The sequence below is a fragment of the Egretta garzetta genome, unplaced genomic scaffold, assembly GCF_000687185.1.
Source record: "Egretta garzetta isolate BGI_Z169 unplaced genomic scaffold, ASM68718v1 scaffold53, whole genome shotgun sequence".
NCBI classification, from domain to species: domain Eukaryota; kingdom Metazoa; phylum Chordata; class Aves; order Pelecaniformes; family Ardeidae; genus Egretta; species Egretta garzetta.
Window position 1 is genome coordinate 1,866,255 of NW_009259312.1, and position 10,187 is coordinate 1,876,441.

The following is a 10,187-nucleotide window of genomic DNA, read 5'->3' on the forward strand; positions in this document are numbered from 1 at the left end:
TTTCCCTTGCGCATGTGCGTGTCCCAAGTCTAGTCCTACTGGGCACCTCCACAAAAGCTGGAGCGTGGACATCATAAGCTGTTCCACAGCCCAGGCAAGAACAAGAAACACAGATTGTTTTCAATCGCCAACTAAAACTTGGCCCAGGGTGTCTCAGCCAAAGCCCACACAGAAACACTCCTACAGACTGCAAGGGGCTTCGGATCCTGCATTCACATGCTTTAGATAGCAAGGAAAACAAAACCCTTCACTTTATCCAGAATATGCAAAGCTTCAATGCTGGCTGCTGCTTTCACTTCAACCACTATCCTTCTTGCTATTTACTTGGTACTAACCAGGATATATTTCCCAAAAGTATCTACTTTTTAATATAAATTATGTTCAGCCGAGGTGAAGGGACTTTGTTAATAGACAAGATTATACATTTGATTTTACAGGAGTTCTTGCGGTGGCTGTGTGCGCGGTAAGGCAAACCTGACAGGGACCATTCTGCTAACTCCAATTCTCTAGAGGTCTGGTGGATCTCACGCACAGAGGAGATGCAAATAACACATGCAGGTTTCCAGAGGCAGTGATACCACTCCTTCAAATCATTACAACATGCAAGGATCACAGCAATCTAACACTTACACAGCAAAGTCATTGCTACAGGGCAAATCCATATTTTTATGTGGAGTCTTTCTGAGGTCTAGGATGAATTCTATGACCTAGAGTGAATAAAACTTTTGACAGATCAGAATAAGGTGGTTTGGAAGAGGAGCAGTAAGAAAATAAAGGCATTACAGTAAAAAGCTCTTTCAGGTGTGCTGAATAAGCTAGAAGTTTTTTAACATTCTCCCTCCTCATCCCTCAGCTTTGAAAATGAACTTCAGAAATGCAAATCAGGAGCATATGCAGGCTCAAAAACTCTGCCTCCTTCAGAGCAGCACAGGAGCAAGGACTGGTACCAGGCCAACGCAACAGCTTGCCAACAGCGCTACAAAACGGTGCATCTCCTCCTGAAGAGTGACCAAACCGCATGTGCAATCATGTCAGAAGAGCAAGAGCCCCATCCCAGAGAGCTCTGTGGCCCTGTGAGGCACTTCAAAGTACATCCGAGAACTTGAATCAAACTGAAGTCTCTTTACAAGAAAATAAGAAGTTTCATTCATCAGTACTAAAAAGTAATTCTGTTTGCTGTTCCAAACAGCAGACCTGGCCAACTGATCCCCCAAATCTCTCTCACTTGGACTAGCAAGGTATTCCCACCCCATTATTTCTCAGCAGAATACACATTTTCCATGACAGGTAAAACACCACAAGATGTCAGTCACAAAATCAACAAGAGAAACTGGAAAGCTGGAGAGAAACAGTTCAGGTGAGATCAGCTTGCTACAAGCCACAGCATCATCTGACAACCACAGCAATTGTGCAAAATAGCAATACTAAAACCACAGCAAATTTTACAAAACCAAATCCTGCTCACACTATCCCCAATTTATAAACTGCCCTGGTGAAGGAATCAGCTTTTCAGTGGTAATTATTTCTCCCGGAGTGAACAGGCTATCTGAACACAAGGGTCATATTTGCTTTGCTTTTTTCACTGTAACCTGTATTCAGCATGAAGGTGTACAGTTTTCTTCCCCCCTCCTTTTTTCTTTCAAAAATTCCATTTAAACGTACATCAATGTGAAGTAATCTCTTACAAAAGCACTACCTATTGATATTCAGTTAAAACGAGACGTTTCCTCATTGTCCCAGGGCAGCAAGTCATCAAAGCTTATTACACTGCATACATCTGATGGAGCAAGCATTTACCCCCGGGAGTTCATTATAGTGCGATTAAACTGCTTAATTACAACTGACATAAATGACTGATAGTAACTTCAGAGGGGAGGTGGTATTTATGCATGCCATGTTTTTCCAGATATTTAGAAGTGTGTAATAAAAAGGAAATAATAATAATAATAATAATAATAATAATAATAATAATAATAATAATAATAAAAAATCAAAGCAACCTTGTGTGATTTGTGTCATCTTCATCGCTGCTGCTGACTTCGTCACTCGATGAGGAATAGTCTGCTGCTTTTACGAATGAACTGGCACTGTCTTTCCCCTTGGCAAAGGAGCCTGGACTCTGAGTAAAGAAAACTCAGTTAATTTTTTTTCTTGTGCAAGAACCCATCGCTAAACAGCATGTGCAGTATTTTACTATTCCAGCAAATACAGTTGTTGTCACTTCCACACCAAAAAAGCTTTGTTAGGAAGTTGATGCTTTTGTTGGTTTGTCACAAGCGGGTATTTTGCACAGAAAAGTGACCTAAGCCAAAACACCTGATTTTCCTAAAAGTTGAACGGTGACCAACTTTAGTCAGTACGTTATTTTGAATCTCAAACATTTACGGTTCAATCTTCGCACTTTGCAGGAGCGCAGGAGTACTTCCTTTTCCGCACAAGAACAGGGGTGCTCTGCACCAGCACTAAAGGATTAGACTGGTTTGAGTTTCGTTCCAGCCCTGGACAACCTTGAGGCTTGTGGGGCCATGCCTGAGCACAGGCTGTGCCTGCGCAGACCGGGTACGAAGCACCTTTGGGTTGGAAATGCAATACCAATGCAGCCATTGGCTCACACCCCCAGGGCAGCCAGACACCCCAGGCCTGCCTGCCACGTTCTAAAACACCAACATCCCCCAAACTTTTAAAATGCCAAGCGTGCCCCATGTGAGCTCTTGCACAAGGCACCGTGAGCTCCAGTTGTCTGATAGGCATCCCTCCCTTCTCCCCGCACCCAAAAACACCACCAAAGAAAAGAAATGCCTCAGTAGATAAGACAGAGGAGTAGCAATCGTCCTCCCCATCAGTGGTACACCAGCGAGCGGAGAGCCAGGACAGCCTCGAGCGTGTCACAGCCTGGTAGCGCATATTCCAGGCAGTTACACAGCGGATATTTGCACAAGCCACGGGCATGGTCTTGACTTCTGGGCTACATGACAAGTGATCAATGACTTCCTGAAATATTAAAGACATACCCTTCCTTTCTAAAGATTTATGATCAGGCAGGTTCAGGAAAACTGAACTCTCTGTTGACGACCTGAGCTGGACACAAGTCAGACCTGAACAAAAGCTGATGAGATGCGTTAATGCAGCAGCAAGCTCCAGCCAGCCCCGCGCGGCCTCTCAGATGGACTCATTAGCTAGCAGACTCAAGCACCCACAGAGGACCTGTCTGCATAGACATGCCCTCAGTGAAAACTATGAACAAATCAAAAATATCAGTGCATTTAAAAGAACATACTGCAATCTGGCCTGGATGAGAAACTTTTTCAGACTTCTTATGCAGCTGCAAGTGGTTCTGGGACAAAGCGTTCTCGGCCTTGGCTGGTCCTGGATTCCCTGGCAGGGGGGAAAAAAAAAAAGTTTCTTTTTTTGGATGCATGTGCAGCAGAGTGAGAGAGGGGACCAGAAAGACAAGCACATATAGTTACCACCCAAAGCAGACACCAGCCTCTGCTGACAAACTCCTTTTTTCTCTTTGTTGCAAAGGGAAGTATTTTCCCTTGTTTCCCAGTGGTTCTGGATGCCACAATATTATGTATATAAATCAATACTGGTGCAGTTTAATGCTGAAAGCGTAAGAAAAGCAGACCAAAACCTCGGCCACATACTTCCACTGCACATCAGCACCAGTTCCATGGACTGGAAGGCAGCTTGCAAGGGAAAAGGGTGAAGGCATGCTAATCCTGTCCTCTGATCTTCTTCTTGAGGGGAGACAGCTCATCATATCTGCAACTGCTGTATATATTCCAGCACTGAAGGTGCTCTATTCCTGTGACTGCAGACAGGGGTCAGGGAGAGGGTACAAGACCCCCTGATGCACATTTTCAGGAGCAAACAGATGTGGTACTAAGATTTGGCCTTCATAAAACTGTTGCACAAAACCAGTTTAAAGGATCCAATTCTCTAAACCCAACTGGGCTGGGGGCAAGCAGCTGCACTGAACATCACTCATGAGTGCGGGGTCAAGCTAAAAGCAGAAGAGGATTCACCGCTTGCCACAGCGGCACAGGGAGAACCATCTTCCAGTCCCTGCTTCCCCTGGGGCACACAGAGCGTCACTTCACAGCTCCCACTTCCACCCTGCACTGTGGGGAAGTTGGTAATGACAGCCCGCATTTTTGTGGGGAGCATTGGCCCCCACTGCGGGCCAACTCAGCATCAGGCGGCACCTCACGACACTGCCCAAGGTCAGGTACAGGTCGCAAGGAAGCTGCAGCACTATGCTTCCCTCCCAGGTGGCTTGGGGACCTACACCTGCCCCCACGCTTGCACAGCTACTGGATACCCAAGCAAACAAGACCAGAGGAGCTGGAGTCCACCTGCATGTGCTGATGCCATGTTAGGAGGGATGCTTGCAAGTAGTTAAGCAAATCTTCCCTTTCAATGCCCCCACGGCTCACAAAGCTACTTAGGAAGAGCAAAAGCAGCTGTGGAGAGATGTTGTCTTCTGCACGCAATGCCTGACGCGTGTGAAGGGAGGGAAAGCAGATGTGCCCTCACCCTGCCACTGGGACGCACTAGCCAGCTCAATGTCTACCTCGTTCAGCAATTTCTCCCATGACTGTCCCACTGCTACCAACAGGACTCCTTGCAAGTTAAGGGGGGAGAATTCAAGCTCACACAAATTAGGATTTGTGTTCGGTAATTTAGATAGTTTTATCACAATGGCTTCATGTATTCATGCGTTTTGCAAAGCTTTTAAAATTCAGAATTCCTTATTGGTCAATGAGTACCTAAGCAACTCAGCAGAAGTATTAGCTTTAAAGTATTTATAGCCCTTTCCTGCCCAATTCATTATCCCTGTGGGTTTGAGAAAGCAACAAACTCTTTCTGGAACACCATATGCCAGAACTAGCTGTAATTTAATGACACTTAAGAACCCAAGGAGACAGTTTAAACCACAAGAGAGGTTTTCTATTCTTTCCATTGCTGGTGAGGTTTTCATTTCCCCATGCCAAAATAGCTCAGGAGTTACACATCATGCAGACATTGCAAAGCTGAGCTGGGATGTTGCACGTTGTTCATCTCTATGCTGCTATTCAAACATAAAATGACATAAGAGCAAAAAGAAACAAAATCCAAGCAATTTAAAGTGTGCTTTGGATTTGTCTTGAAGCAAAGCTTCCTACTCTGTGTAGTTGGTGAAAGCAAAACTGGCTTGACCGTGAAAGTGTAATAAATAAGCAATTTGTTCTTCATTTATCAAGGGCTTGCAAATTAACAACATGAGCCTCAGTTTAAAAATAAATTACCTCAGCAGCTCACTGGTGTGGTTTCAGAACATTTTTAGCATCCACCCTGCTTCGAATTGGGCGTGATTCCCCATGTCCCCCATCTTTAGTAGTTAACTGGGATGCAAAGCGTTATAACACACCTCTGCTTTGCAAGGAGCTACACAAGAAATTGCCCTATAGCTGACCCACAGAAAATGCCCTTAGGAGTAGCAAAAGAGGAACAAAGCTGCCCACTTCTGCTCCATGTCCTCATCTGCCAGAATCTCAGGTCATGTCTCAGGAACCAGAGTCTGTACTGCAAAAAATCTGCACAACCATGAGCAAGCCCACTGCATTCCTACACCACTACCAGTGATACCAAAATAGCTTACAAGGTTGCACTTTGCTTAAATTGGATGAGGCTATCTCTACCTTTTAACTTCTTTTGCCTTTTTTCTTCCAGTTCCACTACCTTTCTACAAGTAAAAGAACATTGGAGGAATGTTTCATAAGGTGCTGTACAGAGACTTATGCTTCCTTCAGCCAGTACATTATTAGAGTGCAGAAATATTCGTGTACAGCAACTGCTCATCTGTATTAGCTTATCAGTAGGCAAAGCAAAAAAGCAGCATACGGTTATGCAGAAAATGCCAATGGGTGAACATGAGTACTGAATTACATCTGTGTATCTGTAATGTTGGCTCTGATGAGCTTCAGTGGTGTCAGTAAGTGCAACAGAACTAATTTTTTTCAATTCTTAATTGAGGCAATTCAAATTTTCTATATGTAAATACATTCACAGTCACTTTTTGACTCAAAAGAGGAAGCGTTAATATTTTAGGAACACGGAACCATAAAATCCAGAGGGCTTTCAGAAGACATCGTTAAAAAAAATATCCCATTTGCAAGGCAGCACTTGACACCCTGCAGAAGCCCGTTTCACGTGATAGGAATTTTGCACATTTTAACTGATGAATCTTTGACTTAGGAATCACCTGAGGTTGACCGGCTGCTCTGATGAGATCCCATCTCCCACTGCTTGTTGCCAGAAGTGCTGCTGCTGTTTAGCTTCAGAGCATGTTCCCCGGGGGATGACTGATGAGTGTTACTAAACAGAAAGACAAAAAGCAGATCAGACTATCTTGCATGCAGGAACACTGACTGGAACGGACCTCCTAGGTCACTGAATTGAGTTCCCTGCTGTTACTGTATGGTGTAATACTCCTGATAAACAAAAAATTTTATATTCATCGCTGCTCCAAGCAGGGCCACCCAGTAGTGAAAGAAGATGATGGAGGGGACAGTTTCCTCTGGGCAGTCACTCAGGGAGATTACAGAGATTCCCTGATATTACAAAATATCCTACTATATGTACTTCTCCCTTGGCCTCTTCAGATCTGTGTCACTCTTGATTCCAAAAATCTCATGGCTTTTACAAATAATGAAACCTGCTCCAGCACCCTCCTAAGACACACGATCACCCACTTATCAATGGAGGAAGGAACACATCAGTAAAACAAGCTGCCAAGCCTTTAAAGTAAAACGGTGGCTTGCCCAGAAACCCAGGCTCAGAAGCTGCTCACTTGTAACACTGTGGTTTACTTACATGTTTTCTTTTCTGCTTTGCCTCCTATAATACTTAAGTAGAGAGCATTTTGGGCTTGACTTCACTTGAAAGTTATTTCAGATGATGTTTCTGACTCTGGCTCACCAGAAGTGCTGCGCATTATTTTGTTATGTCAGCTAAATCTACTTCCCTTTCAAATCTCTCCAACCCTAGTTTCTCACAGCATTATGTTCCCTGATTAGACATCCTGTGGGGGCTACCCTTTATCGCTCAGCTCTCTGCATCCTTGGTCTTTTCCCCTGGGATGTGAAAAAAAAAGTACACTAGCCTTAAGGGCAGACTGCCAAAATAGTCAAGATACAGCTACAGACAGCATGTTTGCCTGCCCGGCAAAACAAAGCTACAGGCACAAGCTTCATAAGCTGTAATTACAAGCACCTATACAGGGAGTTGGGGCCAGACCCCCACTTGCCAAAATATCCAGGCAGCTAACTCCCCTCTGAAACCAACGGTGCCGGTGCTGATGTAGAGCATCTGCAAGAGCATCCAGGCAGCCCTGAGCAGCAGCATCAGTGCCAGTGGGCTTGGATCTCCAGTAACCTGTGTTTTCAGCAGCCAAAAGTTAAATGACTGCACCACATGCTGCCCCTTAACTGGGAAACGGACACACAGCTTGCATGCAACCCACTCGGGCAGGCCAAGCAGGCTGAACCAAATGAACAACTCATTGCAGGAATTATTACAGATGGAACAGCCCTTAATATATTAAAAATACTGCTTCCCACCAGAAGACAGAACTACCTTGCATGAAAAGGAGGAGATCTACAAGAGGCTTGTTTCTCTTTCAATCAGTTATGTCAATCGTTAAAAGGAAGCTGGCTTAGACAGTTCCTTCAGGTTTAAGATCAGGAAGCTTTAAGATCAGGAAGTTATTTCTGTGGACTGACTCAAAATATAAAATAATTTGGACTTCTATGAAATGAGTTATGAACCCATGTCAGCTGTGGTGTTACTGAGGTTATGGCTTTGTTTTTAATAAATTGGTGTTAGTTTTCCCATTGACAATAAATCAGCATTGGTATAAACATAAAACGCTTCAGAGCTTACCTTGAAAGACATCTCTGATGGCCAGGCTGATCCCTGCTGTAAAATTTAGAGGTTGTCCTTTCTGGAACCTTAAGGATTTAATAAAATATTTTAAGGTTGTTACTGATTTTAGGCTCGGTTAATAAACCTGATGCTTACCCTGTGTCAATGCAAAAATAAGACTAACCAACATAAATGAATAATGCTTCAGTGGGACCTGTGGAGAGGTCTTCCATTGATATCAATACTGGAAGCTGCAAGTCAGCAGAAGGTGCTTCCAATTTGCTCCAAGCCTGCGCAACCTCTCAGGGTGCAGACTGCAAGTGGTTTGCACCCTTCCCTACAGTAAAACTACAGTCAGCATTGTTCTTGGTCAATATTTAAAGCAGACAGGAGAACGCATCTGCAGTTGCTTAATGCAGCTTTCCCTAGGTGGTGGATTCCCTTGTTGCTACCAAAGGGCTGGTGGAGAGAAAACACACACACCCCAAGTGCAAAGTAATAAAATGAATACATGCATGCATGCAGATACACACCCCTGCACAAATATTCTTGTACTCATTCTCAGAAATTCTGTTAAAAAGAGAAATACACCATCACCTGAATTACACAAACTAATGAGCTTTTCTGCAACAAGCCAGATTTTTCACAGAAAGGGCAGCTACAAATATTGCTCTAACAAGAGAAGTGTATCTGCATTCACAGATCTCGCAGGTATTATATACATACACATAAGATCAGAACACTGACCTGCTTATAAATGCTTTCAAGATTACTGAGACCCAGCTAATGCACAAGCAATGAGATTCTCAGCAAGTTTCATGAAGTCGCAGGGGACGGATACCACACAGTGCAAGGGAACGGAGAGGAGTGCTATTCACCACCGCCAGTGCCAAACACCCCGAGTTTCACGTACCTTTGGGGGTTGTTCTTCGTTGTGACTCATGTTCCAGAATACATCATCCTGCACAGGGCTGAGTGGTGTCGTCACCATATCTGACAGTGAACTGCTGTGGTACACGTCCTTACTAGCCCGGAAATTTTCACACTTGAAACAAATGAAATACATGTTGAATTGTGCTTCCCTGCCTATGTCACAGGCCCCAACCTCAACAGACAATCAATGGTTCTGTTTGTGAGACCAAATTTTTAGTAAACATACAAGGAGTATTGTGTTTGGATACAGCCCTACTCACCTTGTTCACTGTGAGTTAAGTTATTCATTTCCAGCATATTAGCACATTAGGCACAAGTATTTCAAGTTCAAGGGTACAATAAAAAGAAATAATAAAAACATCTATGCTGTATATATATTTCCCCTTCTTAAATCTATGGAGAAGCTGATAGGTCATTGGCAATGCACAGCGAACTAGTTAACTGGATGATGCAAAAATCACTGTTGAGTAAGTATATCCCATTCAAAGCTAACCAATGCTTCCATTTCAGAATTTAGACAGTGTAATCACTGGGGGAACCCACCTCCCTTAAGTTACCTGTTGACTTCCAAACTAGTCTTTGCAAGCCCACCACCAACCTAGAATCAATGGAGACAAACTGGAAGCGCTTTTGACTCTCCAGTGGTTATAAGGGTGCCCTGGCCCTCCCTCTGTAACAGATTTTTCAATTACTTGAGAAGATTCAAACTTGAGAATGCAGTGTAAAGGAAATAAGAAACTATGCACAGACTAAACCTCATGGGTAGTCATGTCCAGGTGCCCCCATTGCGACTGCCTGTGTTTAAAAGATACTTTAAAGGTACCAAATTAGAGTAGTAGGATAGCAAATTCCCTAATCACGGCAGGGGGAGAGAAAGGAATCAAATCACTTCCTTACGTCTTCATTCCAAGGGAACAACAAGTAAGCAGTGTAAAACTCAAGCTAAAATACACAAAAATTGGTTCTCTGATTCTTTCTGTATTTAAAAGAAAAGAAAAAAGAAAAGAGAGAGAAAAGAAGGAAAGGTCCCTTAAATTCTACACACTAATAATCTATTACACCAGCATCTTCCAAAGGGCAAGAAAGGCAGAGAGCTAAAAATGTCAACTGAATACACTGATCCTCCCTGACATGAGAAATCCTCTTGGACACAAGACCGAGACAGAGCACACGGAAACGCCGTGTGAGCTGGGCCCGTCTTGAGGGATTGCTATGCTAGAACCAATTTGATGTTACAGAAATAGAAAAAAATATTCGAGAAATGCCTGAAGCTGTATCACTTTGTGCTTTACCTTGTCAGACCTCCCATGCAAAGCAAGACCAAGGCTCTCCAGAGACACCCGCTG

At 43.7% G+C, this 10,187-nt stretch overlaps 1 protein-coding gene across 3 annotated transcripts in view; it reads right to left on the bottom strand.

Moving 5' to 3' along the window:
• Positions 1–10,187, bottom strand: part of NRK (Nik related kinase) — a 124,958-nt gene that overhangs the window by 31,913 nt on the left and 82,858 nt on the right. For all 3 annotated transcript variants that reach the window (XM_035891972.1, XM_035891973.1, XM_035891971.1), the window contains 5 exons: positions 8,822–8,953; positions 7,927–7,994; positions 6,248–6,360; positions 3,278–3,375; positions 2,001–2,119 (listed from right to left, as the gene is read on the bottom strand). In XM_035891972.1, coding sequence (XP_035747865.1) covers positions 2,001–2,119; positions 3,278–3,375; positions 6,248–6,360; positions 7,927–7,994; positions 8,822–8,953 — 530 coding nt within the window. The remainder of the gene's footprint in view (positions 1–2,000; positions 2,120–3,277; positions 3,376–6,247; positions 6,361–7,926; positions 7,995–8,821; positions 8,954–10,187) is intronic.